The sequence below is a fragment of the Carcharodon carcharias genome, chromosome 9 (assembly GCF_017639515.1).
Source record: "Carcharodon carcharias isolate sCarCar2 chromosome 9, sCarCar2.pri, whole genome shotgun sequence".
NCBI lineage: Eukaryota > Metazoa > Chordata > Chondrichthyes > Lamniformes > Lamnidae > Carcharodon > Carcharodon carcharias.
The window spans coordinates 95,421,419-95,438,341 of record NC_054475.1 but is presented as its reverse complement, the minus strand read 5'-3'; the positions used below and the strand labels follow the sequence as shown (position 1 = coordinate 95,438,341).

General features: G+C 44.7%; 1 protein-coding gene across 2 annotated transcripts in view; it reads right to left on the bottom strand.

Annotated features, from left to right (window-relative positions):
- Nucleotides 1-16,923, bottom strand: part of xpnpep2 (X-prolyl aminopeptidase (aminopeptidase P) 2, membrane-bound) — a 178,646-nt gene that overhangs the window by 76,594 nt on the left and 85,129 nt on the right. For both annotated transcript variants that reach the window (XM_041195729.1, XM_041195728.1), the window contains 2 exons: nt 14,311-14,457; nt 12,884-12,985 (listed from right to left, as the gene is read on the bottom strand). In XM_041195729.1, coding sequence (XP_041051663.1) covers nt 12,884-12,985; nt 14,311-14,457 — 249 coding nt within the window. The remainder of the gene's footprint in view (nt 1-12,883; nt 12,986-14,310; nt 14,458-16,923) is intronic.

The window sequence follows — 16,923 nt, the reverse complement described above, 5'->3', positions numbered from 1 at the left end:
AGAATACATTTCATTCCTACTTGGCAGAGAGAAGCAAAAGGAATGAGCATCTGGCTTTGTGAGGATTGCAGGCTACACCATGGTGCAGGACTGCATGCAAGTCACTTTGCAGATGGTGCATGTTAACTATGAGATCACAAATGAAAATTTTCACTCCTTTGTTATCCAACTGATATGCGACCATAAGCAGCATGTCATGCAGACCAAAGCCTGGTATCCTGGCAACAGTCACAATGCCTTTATTCGAGGTTATCCACTGTACCATCTATGTTTAGGCAACCACGGCAAATGGCAGATGGCCTTACAAGATGCTCTCGTACAGCTTCTCAGGATAGTGAGCTAGGGAGTTCCTCAGGGCAGTGTCCTAGGTCTAACCATCTACAGCTGATCCATCAATGAAATTTGCTCCATCATAAAGTCAGAAGTAGGGATGTTCGGTGACGATTACGCAATGTTCAGCAGCAGTCATGACTCCTCAGACACTGAGGATCTCCGTCTCCATGTGCAGCAAGGCCTGGAAAATATTCAGGCTTGAACTGCTAAACGTGGCAAGTTACATTTGTGACACACAAGTGCCTGGCAATGCCATCTCCAATAAGAGACAATAACCATCTTGTCTTGACATTCGGTGGTATTACCATCACTGAATCCCCCACTATCAGCATCCTGTGGGTTATTATTGACCAGAAACTGAACTGAAGTGGCCAGATAAATACTATGGCTACAAGAGAAGGTGTGAGTAACTCACCTCCTGACTCCCCAAAGCCTGTCCACTATCTACAAGGCACAAGTCAGGAATATGATGGAATACTCTCCACTTGCCTGGATGAGTTCCGCTCCAACAACGCTCAAAAAGCTTCATATCATCTAGGACAAAACAGCCTGCTTGATTGGCACCACATCCACAAACATTCACTCCCTCCACCACAGGTGCACGGTAGCAGCAGTGTGTACCATCTGCAAGATGCACTGCGGGAACTCAACAAGGCTCCTTATACAGCACTTTCCAAACCCATGACCACTACCATCTAAAAGGACAAGGGCAGCAGATAGATGGGAACACCACCACCTGGAAGTTCACCTCAAGTCAATGACCATCCTGACTTGGAAATATATTGCCGTTCCTTCACTGACACTGGGTCAAAATCCTGGAACTCCCTTCCTTACAGCATTGAGGGCGTATCTAGTCCTTATGGACTGCAGCGATTCAAGAAAGCAGCTTACCACCACCTTCTCAAGGGCAATTAGGAATGGGCAATAAACCTGGCCTAGCCAGTGATGCCCACATTGCATGAATGAATAAAAAAAAAGCTCTGGCCCAAGAAGGTCCAGCTTCAACTTGCACCACGTCAGCATTTTGGGTTGGCTGACTGATAGGCAATAGCCAGATAACTGGGAGGATGAATGCCTAGGACAGCAGTTACATTCTCCACAGTGCCACTGTCTCTCCCCATGTCCCCCCCACCCTCCCCACCAAGGTGATGTCTCAACAATTGTTGTAGTGTGTTGAAAGACAGATTGCTGGACTGCTGTTACACTCACCAAGCCCCTTTGACCCATAGTCATGATGACAGCACTTTGAGCTTGGCTGACAGCAAGCTTACCATGCATGACTTCGATCTGAGCTTCCATTGCAGATCCTGCCACTAAGTTATCCTCTACATTTCATGCAGTATCAGTATCTAAGATGGCAGTTGAGTGAGTGAGTGAGTGGCAGTGTTTCTTCTTCATCAGTTTTCTCCTGTCTTCCACCTCTTGCTTTTCCACCACTCTTTGGTCAGGTAGCAGTTCTTGAGCATCTGAAAGGAGAAAGGCACAAGGATAGGGTTCTGGTGAGGGGATAGGGGTGGGGGTGGAAAGCAAGAGGTGGATGCTTACACCATGGCCAGAATCTTCTGTTCGGCGTGTAGGGACAGGCCCTGCATATTGACACGTAAAGTGAGGCGCGGTGACTCCAGGCGTGCGTCCTGACGTCACTGCACATCATTCTGATCTTCCATTCAGCAGGTGCACACCGGAGTCAGCTGCGTGCCCCTGAACTGTCAAAGGCCTGTTAATAATCTAATTAAAGTAATTGTCAGGGCTGCCCATCCAACCTTAAGGCTGGCGGGCAGGCAAAGAGCCCAGGCGGCCTTCATATTTTTCATGGAACCTCATCCACAGGTGGGATGAGGTTTCATGAAGGGTTTATTAATTAAATAAAAATTGTTATTAAAATTCATAAACATGTCCCAACTCATGTGATACTGTCACATGAGGGGACATGTCTGATTAATTTTATTTATTTATTTCAACCATCTTCATAACTGAAATTAATCTCCATACCTCAGGGAGACTTCTGCACTCCTTCACATGCATGCATGAAAGAGCGCAGGCCCCGACCCTCCCTCCTCCCCCCAACCGCACAGCTAGCGCTGAGCGCTTCTGGGTGCGCATCACGCTGGGTAGACCTTAATTGGCCCTCCCACGTAAAATGGTGGTGACCAGCTGATCTTGGGTAGCGATCAGCTCCGTGCCCACCTGCGCCTGCTCCCGCTCCTGACTAGCCCTCCCGACAGGGAGAAAATTCTCCCCTTAAGTCAGAAGAGATTGTGGAATGACGGGGAAGTGGGATGTGAGAAAGAGGATTTGGTAGGAGCACATTGCCCTTTTCAATGCTTTCAGCCCCACTACTGACCATGGCTTCAGTCATGGCTGCTCCAATGATGCCCAGCACCATCCCCTTTAGTGGGGTGAGTACATGCCGTCATGCACCTTCACTGCTGGTTAGGTAACGTTGCCTCTGATTATATGTGAACTTGTCATGTAATATAGAAGGAAATGTGATGCTGAGTGTGGTTTAACATGTTGGAGTAATGTAGCTGTCATGGTTGAAAAACTGGCAGTGTGCATTTTTGAGATGTGAGTGTGAGGCTTGCAGCAGCGTTGAGTGTGTGAGGTTGAGGTGAAGCTATGAATGTGAGGTATGAGACTTGACTAATAGAGATTGTTAGCAGGTGAGTGATGGGTATGTGACACATTGAGCAGTGTGTGAGGATCGTAGTGCATATCATGGAATATGACATTTGAAGATTCCTTCACTGACCTTGACCACTCGTGTCAGGTCATTGAACTTTTTGTGATGCTGCATCCAGGTCCTTGGAGCTTGACTCCCTGGCTTTGACCGCCATGGCTATCTGGTTTCACTGCCTTCACAAAATTTATCTGGAGGGCCTCCTGGCCTTTTGTGGATAGATCACATCTCTCTTCCTATCCATCTCCTGCACCAAGGTCTCTAGTGCAGCACTGTAATATCCTGGAGCCTGCTTTCTGCTATGTTGTGCCATTATTGAGTGTGCCCCATGTCAAAATAACATTTAAAATGACTTCTAGCACCTGCTCCAGCCACTATGCACCTTCCCTCTAAGAGGTCCAGACTGGCTTTCAGAACTGCAGACGGGCTTTAGCCCGTGCTAGCCTCTCATAACTTTGTGTCCTCATGCAGTCACCCAACAGTGCACTTAACACTGACTTCAGGCTGTGATGATTTATTTAAACAGGCAGAATGAATTTTGTGTACTGCTTGCATCAGAAACAATGTGCAAAGGTTAATCCCGCATTATGATCCCTGGGCCTGTCCTGGAGCCCTGGTCAATATCTTGGCCACAGGCCATTGTCTACATCACTGACCCTGTCATGAGTGCAGCATCATTGTCCACAAGAACAACCAAACCTCACACAAGTGAATGTTACAATCAATAAATTATCATTATGCCAAGCACATAAAGTGACAACTTTAGTTGTGCTTCCCATAGGTAAGGATTTATAATTAATCTGGCCTTTTGTATTAGAAACTTAAATTATTTTATAAACATGCACTAAGATAATTGTAAAAATATATTCCTTGACTCACAATATTTTGACTTTGTCATTTTTGTGAATATAGCAGCGAAGAGGATTCAGGGCCAGTAGAAGCCCAAACAGGTAAAGTTATTAATCTTTACTTTCCAGCCAGGAACTTGCTGAATGATCAGTGCCGTTGCCTTCAGCACTATGTTCACTCCAATGGCAAATATCGTACCCATCAAGGAAAGCGAAGGATATTTCGTTACCCAGTTTTAGTATCAAGTACTGCCAGGTTAGTTACAGAGTGAAGGCTGGTAACCAGTTGTGGGGATCATGATGCATGATTAACCCTTATTGTTTGTAGCAATGCAGGCAGACACAAACTTTGTGTTGTCTGCCACTTTAAATGAGAGAGCAACCTAGCGATGAGATGCTGCTGAGCACCTGCACACCTCAGCAGGGGGCCCAAGTTCATCAGACTAGTACCACTTATTGCACTACTTGAAGTCAGCCCACAACTCTTGAGGTGTTTTAGTTGCAGAAGATGGTGGAACTTTTTACATATGAATGTGCATAGAAGCATTAAGAACAAATGAATTAGGAGCAGGAATAGGCAGTCGGCCTCTCAAGCCAGCTCCGCCATTTGATAAAATCATGGCTAATCTGGTTCAAGTCCATTTTCTTGTATACTCCCTATACCCTCTGACACCCTGGTCAATCAAGAGTCTAACTCAGCCTTAAAAATATTCAATGACCAGCAGCCTCCTCTGCTGTCTGGGGAAGAGAGTTCCACAGACTGACAATCTGTGAGAGAAAAAATTCTCCTCATCTCTTTCTTAAATGGGAGACCCCTTATTTGGTCTCTCTGAGACCTGGTCTATCCCATAAGAGGAAATATCCTCTGAGCAACTACACTTGTCAGGTCCACTCAGGATCTTACATGTTTCAATAAGATCTCATTCCACTAAACTCCAATGGATGCAGGACCAACCTTTCCAACATTTCTTCATTAGGTAACTGTTTCATCCCAGGAATCAGGTGAGTGAACCTCCTCTGAACTGCTTTTAATGCAATTATATCCTTTCTTAAGGAGACCAAAACTGTACACCATACGCCCGAATTGGAGCAGAAGTTGACTTTCCCCTGCCAGTAGGCTTGCAGGATGGACTTCCCACTGGGCTCCTTTCCACCCCGACCTCTCCGCAATTTTATACTTGGGCAGGTGAGACCTAGGCCAGCCACCTGTCTTTGCCCCAGTTGAGCCCCTAGAGTAGCCAATTATTGACAACTTAGTGGCTGTTCCCTCCACCTCCCGCCACACTGGCTTCAATTTTCAGCCTGGCAGAAGGAGTTCAGGGGCAGGGGGGAAGGCCAGAAAATGAACTGCAAGCCTCAGGTGGGAATTGGATGGGGTACCTCCATCAACGGCCTCCTTTCAACATCAGGTACACTCCACAAGGTTTACCTTTTGCACATGCTCCCTCCCCCTTGAGCCTCCCATCTTTCCTCCGCCCTGCCCTGTGGCCCCCCACTTACCTGGTCCTGAACTCCTGAGACTTGGACTCTGGGGATTGCTTACAGTCCCAGTCCTGTCCACAGCAACTTCTGGCCCTGCTGGGACTTGACTGCTTCAAATTGGCCAGCAGTTCTCTTTTTTTTTATTCATTCATGGGATGTGGACATTGCTGGCTAGGCTAGCATTTATTGCCCATCCCTAATTGCCCTTGAGAAGATGGTGGTGAGCTGCCTCCGTGAAATGCTGCAGTTCATGTGGTGTAGGTACATCCTTAGTGCTGTTAGGGAGGGTTTTCCAGGATTTTGACTCAGTGATAGTAAAGGAACTGTCAGGATGGTGAGTGGCTTAGAAGGGAAATCCAGGTGGTGGTGTTCCCATGTGTCTGCTGCCTTTGTCCTTCTAGTTGGTAGTGATGGTGACGGGATTTCCTCCTGGGATGGGAGCAGAAGCCCCATCTCCAGCTAATTAACACCCATTAGAGCATTAAATGGCTGTGAGGCAGCCAGTATTGGCAGGGATCTCTTCCTTGCTGACTCTTAGGGTGGCGGGCAGGAAACCCAACCATCCTAAAAATCCTGGCCATGGTCTCACCAAAACACTGTGCGACTGTAGCAAAACTTCCCTACTTTTATATTCCATTCCCCTTGGAATAAATAACAACATTCCATTTGTTTCCTAATCACTTGCTGCACCTGCATACTAACTTTTTGTGATTCATGTACCAGGACACCCAGATCACTCCGTTCCTCAGAGTTCTCCAATCTCTCCCCATTTAAAAAATAATATAAATAATTTTTATTCTTCCTGCTAAAGTGGCCAAGTTCACATTTTCCCACATTATACTTCATCTGCCAAAGTATTACCCACTCACTTAACCTATTTATATCACTTTGCAGGCTCCTTGATCTGATTTTTTGCACAGCTGGAGAGTTTCTCTGTCTGTGTAAAAATGCCAGCAGAGACCTGAATCCAAAAGTCCCACCCCAAACCTGGCGTCTGTCATTTTCACAGCTGGGGGAATAGAGATGGGTTATACATCACACATCCATCGCTCATGGAGGCAGCTTCCTGTATAAGTCAGCAGTTGCTTTTCCACTCACGTGTGGTTTTGGTAAGGTAGGCGACTGAAACCTGAAGTGTGCAGATTAGAGCTGGTAGGAGAGGGTCTGAACCTTGTGGATTCATTTGGATAGCCAGGGTACCCTGTTGAAGAGGTATCCCTTTGGACATGGTCCTCGGACACCTTTGGGAGAATAAGGTATCCTTTGGGAGAGGCAAGGCATCTTTTGGAATTGTTAAAACCAAACATGACTGTGCATAATAAGTGCATAACCTCACTGGAGCTGTCAAAGACTATCAAAGCTCATTGAAACAGTTAAAGCTGTCAAGGGATTTAACTCTGCTGGGCTTTAAATTTTAAAGTGTGGAGTGTAAAAATAAATGAGTGTTTGATATTTCACTTTTTGTTGATATAAGCCAGAGGCTTATAGTTATAGGATTTGCGCTGCATGACTGATTCCACAACCATCCATTATGACAGTGGGGTGTCTGTTAAGTGAGGAGTTTGAATGACAGCTCCAAGTGGTTATAGAATAGAAATGTTTGTTTTCATAAAAGATTAGTTGAAGAAATTTCAATGTATTGAATATTTTTCTAATCAATGAAAGTGTCTTATTTTAAATAGACACACAATCTTATTGTATGTCAGCATGGCTCCTGAGGTTTGCCTATGGTAGATACTAGGTGAGTTGGCATGGAGGGGGTAAGCACAAAAGGCGGTGGGTTGGAAGCATGAATTAGCACTAGTATGGCATAGGAGCTATAAAGGATCATGGGGATGAGTGTTGGCATTGGGCTTATGAGAGCCCATGGGGGGTGGGTAAAGGGACATAGGGGAACATGAGAGGCCATAGGGGATGAGTAGAGGGGCATAAGATGGCATAGTATTTGAGGGGACCATATTGGGTGGGTGCGTGAGGTGGCATGGGGAGTGTGTGGAGGGGTGAGGTCTGGAGGGATGTTTTATGTTTTGTTCATTTTTTAAAATAATTTCAAATTGCTGGTGCACAGAGATAAGCCTTCCGGCCAGCCTGTCTCCGCAGCTGGCAGCCTCTGCACTTGTTCCGGGGGCGGTGGGCCTGATTTCTAATCCAAACCCCAGAAAGAGAATCTGAACCTCTGACCTCTTTCTCCTGGGTGGCGTTTGTGGAGTTGGAAAATGTCCAGACTCTGTGCGCCTGACCCAAGAGTGAAAATTTGGGCCCCTATGTCTTCTTCACAACTTACTCTTCCATTTATCTTTGTGTCATTAGCAAATAAGCAATAGTACATTTGGTACCTTCATCCAGGTCATTGATATAGATTGTAAATTGTTGCATCCCAGCACTGATGCCTGTGGCGTTCCACAAGTTACATTTGCCAATGTAAAAATGACCCATTTACCTAATTTCTCTGCTTCCTATTAGCTAATCAATCCTCTATCCATGCTAACATGTTACCACCTAGACCATGAGCTCTTATTTTGTGTAGTAACTTTTGTTATGGCACCTTATCAAATGCCTTTTTCAAATTCAAGCCCACCACTTTTACAGGTTCCCTTTTAATGATGTTGCTTGTTACTTCCTCAAAGAATTAAAATAAATTAGTCAAACACAATTTCCCTGTCACAAAATCAGAAGAATATCTAATCAGTAAGAGGAGTGGAAATGGGACAACAGGGAGAAGAGTGTGTCCCTAGATTCTTTCGTGCAGCACCAGAGGCCTTGGTGCAGGAAGTGGATGGGAGGAGTGAGTCTTCTTCCCTCAGGGAATCTGTAGACATTGTGAAGACAGAGGGAGCAGATAACCATCACAAATTAGTGCCAGCAGATAACCACCAGCAGATAACCATCACAAATCACCACCAGTAGATAACCATCACAAATCACCACCAGCAGATAACCATCACAAATCAGTGCCAGCAGATAACCATCACAAATCAATGCCAGCAGTCTAGCTTCGAGGACCTGGATGCAGAGAGGTTTAAGGGCTTCATATGAGTGGTCAATGTCAGTGAATGCATTTTCACATGATATATCCTTACAAATTAACCAGTAACATCATGCACATTTCCATTCACCACAGTTGCAGGATTTTGACCAACCAACAGTGAAGGAATGACGATATACTTCCAAATCAGGATGGTGTGTGACTTGGAGGGGAAGTTGCAGGTGGTGGTGTTCCAATATGTCTGCTGGTGCTGTTGTTGTCTGGCATACTGACCTCTATCTTTCAGAGACTGAGTGCCAACTCTCAGACACTTCTTCTCACCAACCCCTGGACCATAACCCCATAACCGAATATTAAGCCACTGTTTCGAGGTCACTGACCTAATTCCCTCTGGAGTTCTTTCCTCCACAGCTTCCAACCTCATAGACTCCCAACCCTGCACAGTCTGCTTCTACCTCCTTCCCAAAATCCACAAACAGGACTGCCCTGGTAGATCCATCATGTCAGCCTGTTCCTGCCCCATGGAACTCATTTCCTCCTATCTTGACTCCATTCTCTCTCCCCTTACCCAGTCTCTTTCCACCTACATTTGTGATTCCTCTGATGCCCTACCCCATGTCAATAATTTTTGGTTTTCTGGCCCTAACTGCCTCCTCTTTGTTATGGATGTCCAATTCCTCTATACCTCCATCCCCCACTAGGATGGTCGGAGGGTTCTCCGTTTCTTCCTTGAACAGAGGCCTGAACAATCCCCATCCCCCAGCACTCTCCTCTACCTGGCTGAACTTGTTCTCTCACCAAACAATTTCTCCTTTAACTTACCTCACTTCCTACAAATAAAAGGTGTGGTTATGGGTACCCGTATGAGCCCCAGTTACGCCTGTCATTTTGTGGGGTATGTGGAACATTCCTTGTTCCAGTCCTACTCGAGCCTCCTCCAAAAACTCTTTTTCTGGTACATCGATGACTCTATCGGAGCCGCTTCATGCTCTCGTCCGGACCTGGAAAGATTTATCAATTTTGCTTTCAATTTCCAACCCTGTCTCACCTTCACATGGTCCATCTCCCTCACTTCCCTTTCCTTCGTTGACCCCTCTGTCTTCATTTCTGGTGATAGACTCTCTACCAATATTTATTACAAGCCTACTGACTCCCACAGCTACCTCAACTACAGTTCCTCACACCCTGCTTCCCAGTTCCTCCGCCTCTGTCATATCTGTTCCGATGATACTACCTTCCAAAATGGCGCTTCTGACATGTCTTCCTTCTTTCTTAACCGAGGTTTCCCACCCACTGTGGTTGACAGGGCCTCAACTGTGCCTGACCCATCTCCCACGCCTCTACTTCACCTCTTCCCCCACTACCAGAACCATGATAGGGTCCACCTTGTCCTCACTTTCCACCCCACAAGCCGGCACATTCAAAGGATCATCCTCCACCATTTCCACCAACTCCAGCATGATGCCACCACCAAACACATCTTCCCCTCACCACCCGCACCCCCCCCGCATCGCGCCCCCCCCCCCCCCCCTCCACCGGCCCACGTCAGCATGCCATAGGGACCATTCCCTCCGTGACACCTTGGTCCATTCCTCCATCACCTCCAACTCCTCATCCCCTTTCTATGGCACCTTCTCATGCAATCACAGAAGGTGCAACACCTACCTCCTCTCTCCTCACCATCTGAGGGCCCAAACACTCCTTTCAGATGAAGCAGCGCTTCAGTTGCACCTCTGTCAATTTGGTCTGCTAAATTCGTTGCTCCCTATGCTATTTCCTCTACAATGTGCAATTGTACAAAATGCAGATTAGGTGACCACTTTGCAGAACACTTTCGCTCAGTCTCCATGGCCCAGACTTTCCTGTCGTTTGCCATTTCAACACACCATCCTGCTCTCATGCCCAGATGTCCGTCCTTGGCCTACTACAATGTTGCAATGTTCTAGTGAAGCCCAACATAAACTAGAGGAACAGCACCTCATTTCCCGATTAGCCGGACTTAACATTGAGTGCAACAACTTCAGACCATAAACTCTCTCCCCCATTTTTACCCCTTTTAAAATCCAATTATTTTATTTTTACTTCTATTTATTTATTTATTTTCCCCCTCATCATCACCAACACCGCAGCCCAACCCGCCGCCGCTCCCTCCCCCGCCCCCATAGGGCCATCTGTCACTTGTTCTTATGTTTTGCTTTCACAGAGGACTGACCCTTGTTCTGCTATCTTACCTTTATGCCACTATCAGCAACTTATTTAGTCTTTAACGTTACCATTACCACTCCCTTTGTCCTGTGTCCATGACATCTTTGTTAAATATCTCCTTAGCTCCCATCTATCCCTGACCTACTATTTTGATCCACATACACCACCTCCACTTAAACAGTATAAAATCCATATTATTTCTACTTGTCTTTAGCTCTGAAGAAGAGTCACAAAGACTTGAAACGTTAACTCTGTTTCTCTCTCCACAGATGCTGCCAGACCTGCTGAGTTTTTCCAGCATTTTCTACTTTTATTTTTGATTTCCAGCGTCCACAGTATTTTACTTCAGTTTGCAGCTCTTGTTTTTCTAGGTGGTAGAGGTTGTGGATTTTCAGATGCTGTTGAAGGAATCTTGATGAGTTGCTGCTGTGCACCTTGTATATGGTACACACTGCTGCCACTGTGCACTGACCATGGAAGGAATGAATCTTTAAAGTGGTGGATGGGGTGCTTGGTGGATGGGGTGCTGACCAAGTGGGCTGCTTGGTTTTGGATGGTGTCAAGCTTCTTGAGTGTTGTTGGAGCTACACTCCTCAGATTTTGTGGAGCGTATTCCATCACACTCCTTACTTGTGCCTTGTAGATGGTGGACTTTGGGGAGTCAGGAAGTGAGCTACTCGCTGCAGAATTCCCAGCCTCTGACCAGTATTTATATGGCTGGTCCAGTTCAGTAATGGTAACACCCCAGGATGTTGATGTTGGGGTGATTCAGTGATGGTAATACAGTTTAATGTCATGGGGAGAAGGTTAAATTCTTTCTTGTTGGAGATGGTCATTGCCTGGCATTTGCGTGGCATGAGTGTCACTTGTCACTTATCAGCTCAAGCCTGAATGTTGTTCAGGTCTTATTGTATATGGACATAAACTGTTTCAGTGTCTGAGGAGTCGTGAATGGTGCTGTACATTGAGCAATCATCAATGAGCAGCCCCACTTCTGACCTTATGATGGAAGGAAGGTCACTGATGAAGCAGTGGAAGATGATTGGGCCTAGGACACTACCCTGAGGAACTCTTGCAGCAATGGGGCTGAGATTATTGTCCTCCAACAACCACAACCATCATCCTTTGTGCTAGGTATGACTCTAACCAGTGAAGAGTTTCCCTCCGATTCCCTCTGACTTCAAATTTGCTTAGAATCCTGTATGCTACACTCGGTCAAATACTGCCTTGATGTCATTCTTGCCTCACCTCTTGAGTTCAGCTCTTTTGTCCATGTTTAGACTAAGAGTGTAATGAGATCAAGAGCCAAGTTGCTCTGGCAGAACACAAACTGAGCACCTGTGAGCAGGTTATTGGTGAGCAAGTGTTGCTTTAAGGCAGTGTCATTGGCACCTTGCATCACTTTTCTGATGACTGAGAGTAGATTGATCAGATGGCATTAGGGTGGTAATTGACCGGATTTGGTATGCTCTGCTTTTTATGGACAGAACCTACCTGGGCAATTCTTTGCAATATCAGGAAGATGTCAGTTTTGTAGCTGTTTTGGAAGGGCTTGTTTTCAGTACCGCAACCAGGATGTTGTCAGGATTCATAGCCTTTGCTGTATCGAGTGTGTTTAGCTGTTTTTGCCTTAAGTGGAGTGAATCCAATTGGCTGAGGACTGGTATCTGTAATTTTGGGGACATCGGGAGGAGGCTGAAATGGATCATGCACTCAGCACTTCTCCACTTATTTGCAGCCTCTGCTCCTTCTCCTTCACCAGTGCAGCAAGGCTGAGTTCAACTCAAGCACTCATGACTGGGAGCAAGTGGTCTGACCAGAAACCTTGCAGTCACAACCATGGCTTTCTTCATGTGCAGCGCCACTCCCTCTCGACTTCACCAACACCTCAAATCAAGTACTTCCACAAACTCAAACAGAGCCGACTTGCTTTCCAGTTGTTGATAATTGCTTTAAATAGAGCTGGTGCTGGGGTTCCTTCCTACAGTCAACTGTGTGTGTTTGAGATGACACCTAAATCACTGAGTTCAGAATTGGCAGCACTGGCATCAAATCAGCGTTACACATTGACTGATGTCACGACTTGCCTACTCTGTATGCTTCTGGTGTGCGCTCCCAATGCCTGCATTCACACTCTCGCCAAGTCTTTCGGTGAGGGCTAAACCAGGTGTGTAGCATTGAACCAAATCAACCGCAACCAATTGACATTCTTCTATTTTCCAAAAAAATCTTAATTTTAAATTTCAAATAATATATCTAACCTCCATGTTTATTTATCCTAGTTTAACTCAATGATTTATTAACTAAAAAGAGAGAAAAAAATAATCATTAAAAAGGAATATCTCTCACATGCAGTTTCATCCAGCGCAGAGATTAACACTGCTGTTGGTTTGTAACTGTTATTTGACATCTGTGCACGGATTTCTCTGACCTTCGTTATCCATGTTCTACCTGCAATACAATATACAGATGATAAAACTGCCAAATCTGACAGTAAATGTATTGGAGCTTCTTTAAGATCAATTCTTAAATGGAAAAGAAACAATTGTTCTTCAGCAGGGCTTCATCTTAAGAGTAGATTTTTTTTCCCCACAAGACCATAAAGCAAACAAATATGAGGGAGGCCATTTGGGCTATCTAAGCATAGCAGATAGGTAGAAAAGATAACTGGCAAGTTCTTGTAAGTGTCTTTCAAAGATCATTCCAATATTCCATATGTTGATTGTCCTTTCTGCGAAGAAATTTTCCTGACATCAGCACTAATTTGATCTTCACAAGTTTCATTTTCCGCTCTTTTGTTCTGTTCTTGTGGTTTACCCTGAGTATTATTCCAGGTTTACCCAGTTAAGTGAAGGCATTTCAGTTGTGCAATGTTATTATCAACAGCTCCCAAATTAAATACGAAGTAAAGATTTATGTGCCCTGCACCTTTCCTGTAAGATTTAATGGGCACAAAGTATTCTGGTTGCTATATGCAGTGAAATTGTGAATAGAGTGAAAAAAATGATTTTTCCACACGTAATGACCAAGATAATCCTTTTCACTTGTTACCTTACATTTACTTCTAAAAAGGCTTCTCTCAGTTGCCTTCTTTCAAACCTCAGTTTCTTCAGGACTCAAACTGCCTCTAGGACCTGAATTTTTCTTGAGTCTCCCAATAAGAAAGCTAGTCTAAATGCAAGTATTGTGGTCTGATTTAACATTTTGCCACAGGCAGTTGCTTTGAGGAAACTGTCTAAATACAAAAAGCTACAGTGTCACAAACTGTTTGAAAACAACAACTTAGATTTATATATAATAACTCTTCTGAAGCATTTTGGAATCTTTTTCTGATGTTAAAAATCAATTGTTGTTGTGACATAATCCCTGCAAAATTATGTCTGGATCCCTTCCATTGCCAATTTTGATCCATTAACACACTTTATTGTGAATAGCCCTCAATCCTGAGTCAGCTATGTGATTTTATGTAAGGTGTCAGGTGCTAATCCTGAACAGTGCAAATGAACCAGTTCGTAAATTCATTAATTATAGGAAAATTAAAAGTTGAGTTCAAGAAGCTCAAGTCACTTTGAAGTTTTATCCTCCATTGCTTGCACTGGAATTTGCAGGATGTAGTGGGATGTTCTCCATAATTAAGGTTCTCTCAGGTTGGTGTGAAAATTGACCCATTTTAAAAAAAGGAGTCAAATTTTTCCCCCAAAAATGGCAAGAACTTTCAACAGAAGTATTCCATTTACATCATCTTTTTCCTTTAAGCTTTAAGAAAAATAATTTACCAAGGAACTTATCTGGAACTTTGATAATATCGTCTGTAGGGGCTGGTGGGCGCTCTGCAGCCCAGATAATATCAACCAAGTTGTTTTCTTTGGCAACAAATTGTCGATTGCCTTGAAGCAAAGGTTTTCTGTAATTTTCCCACTCCGCTATTTAAAAAACAAAAGCACAGCAGAGATTTATCCACTGATGTGGCGTTTATCTAGAGTAGTCATATCCTTAAATGTTTGATAGTGCCTTGTCAAGATTCTTCATACATTCAGTTACTATTACAGTACAGTGATTGTTACATAGGCAAACATAGCAGCCATTCTGTGTCAGCAGCATGCCACAACAAAGGAGAACAGGCACAAACTCAGTTTCTTGTGGTCTTTGGTAAGGTTAGAATGTTGGTCAGGACACCAGGAATGCTCTCTGCTCTTTGAAGAGTCTCATGAGATATTAAATAGCCATCTAAACCAACCGTTGGAATCTCATTTTAATACCTAATTTGAAGCAAAACATAATCCACAAGAAGAAAATTCCTCATCCTAACTGAATTTTTAAGACAATGACAATTAAAGGTCTACATCATAATGCCCAAACATTCAAAATTGGTGTTATACCTTAAATTTCCATTTTGCCACATATGAATATATTAATGACCTTACTTCCATTCCATTAATAAACTTTTCTCCATTCACAATATCACAGGACACTGTCATACTTCTACTCTAATAGGCTCAACTCATGAGTATTTTATGTGAAAGAAACATAATTTTCCCCTATTTTTTTCCTCCTCTCTTGAAGAGGTTAGTGTTTACTGAAATATAGTCCCCAAGATAACAGTTGTTATTTGCTCCTTTAAGTGATCAATCTTTAAGTGAAACCAGACCATAATTGTCAACAATCCAGTCAACTGGGGAGCACAACACAGCTAAGTTTCATCCTTAGTCCACTCTAGATTCAGATAATATCACCACCTTCAACACCTCTTTATCCTTTTGTCAGTGACATCTTTTGGTTATCTCCACCTATCACTGGCCCGACTATCCAGATCTACTTGTCCCAACCTCCCCTTAAACCAGCTTATATTTCACCTCTCCTATTTTTACTTAGTTATGTTGAAGGGTCATTCGGACTCGAAACATTAACTGTGTCCCTCTCCGCAGATGGTGCCATACCTGCTGAGTTTCTCCAGGTATTTTTGTTTTTTTTGGATTTCCAGCATCCACAGTTTTTTGCTTTTATCTTATTGTTTAATTGACTGCCACTTCTCTTCAAGGAATGCCTACCTTGAAGAAGTATTGCTCTTCTCTCCGACAGGATTTTTGTATCTCTCTTTTGCCTTGTTCACCTTCATTGCTTTCCATTTCTCTCCTGGTGTTTGACAAGGTGGTTACTAAAACCCGCTTTCACAGCCATATTTCCTTCCTCAGTGACTGTCTCCATCACCGACTTACCCCACGTGGATTTCAACTGAAGTTCCATCCCACATGCTTCGAACCCACCCAGGATTACAGGTATCTCCGGGACATACAATGCTCTTCGGACTGCTGTTCTCATTGCATTCTGAGATCCACACTCAATGCCAAGAACACACTCCCTCCAGCAGCACCACTGCACCCTTTTTCGAGGCTGCAAGTGCCCCCAGTTTCATTTTATTCTTCGTCTCATCCGATGCCTCGACAAGAAGCTTTGTCTCTTTCTTTCAGGTGCAAAGGAACGCAAGCTCCAACAATTCATTGACACCAACATCCAGGACCCTCCACCCCTGCCTGTCCCTCTGTCCCCATCCTGTCTTCCAATCCCAGCCCCGGCTGTGTATTCACCATACACCCTGACCTTCCCCTCTCCGACATGTTCAGTGAATGTTCAGTGCTCAGCAAAGGACTTAGTTTCATACCCTTACACCCTCATCTCAATGAATTTCGGGCTCGGCACGATGCTGAACTCTTCTTCCGCCGCCTTTGTCTCCATGCTCACTTCTTTGGGCAGGAGTCCTCTCCCCATTCAATGGATCCTTTTACCCACCTCCAATATTCTCCCTCCACCTGGACCCCTCCCTCTGGATTCTTACCTTCTCTTGATCTTTTCATTGAGAACTGTCGGCATGACATTAGACGTCTCAATTTCTCTGCTCCTCTTACCCACTCTCACCTGTTTCTATCTGAACTTGCTGCATCCTGTTCTCTCAGGTCCAACTCCAACATTGTCATTAAACCCGCTGACAAGGGTGGTGCTGTTGTTGCCTGGCGCACTGACCTCTAACTCGTAGAGGCTGAGCATCAACTTGCAGACACTTCCTCCTACCTCCCTCTGGACCATGACCCCAACACTGAACATCAAGTCATTGTTTCCAGAACTGTTACTGACCTCACCTCCTCTGGAGATCTTCCTCCCACAGTTTCCAATCTGATAGTCTCCCAACCTCAGACGGCCTGCTTCTACCTCCTACCCAAAATCCACAAACAGGACTGTCCTGGCAGACCGATCATGTCAGCCTGTTCCTGCCGCATGGAACTCATTTCTTGCTATCTTGACTCCATTCTCTCTCCCCTTGTCCATTCCCTTCCCACCTACATCCATGATTCCTCTGACACCCTACATCATATCAACAATTTCCAGTCCCCTGG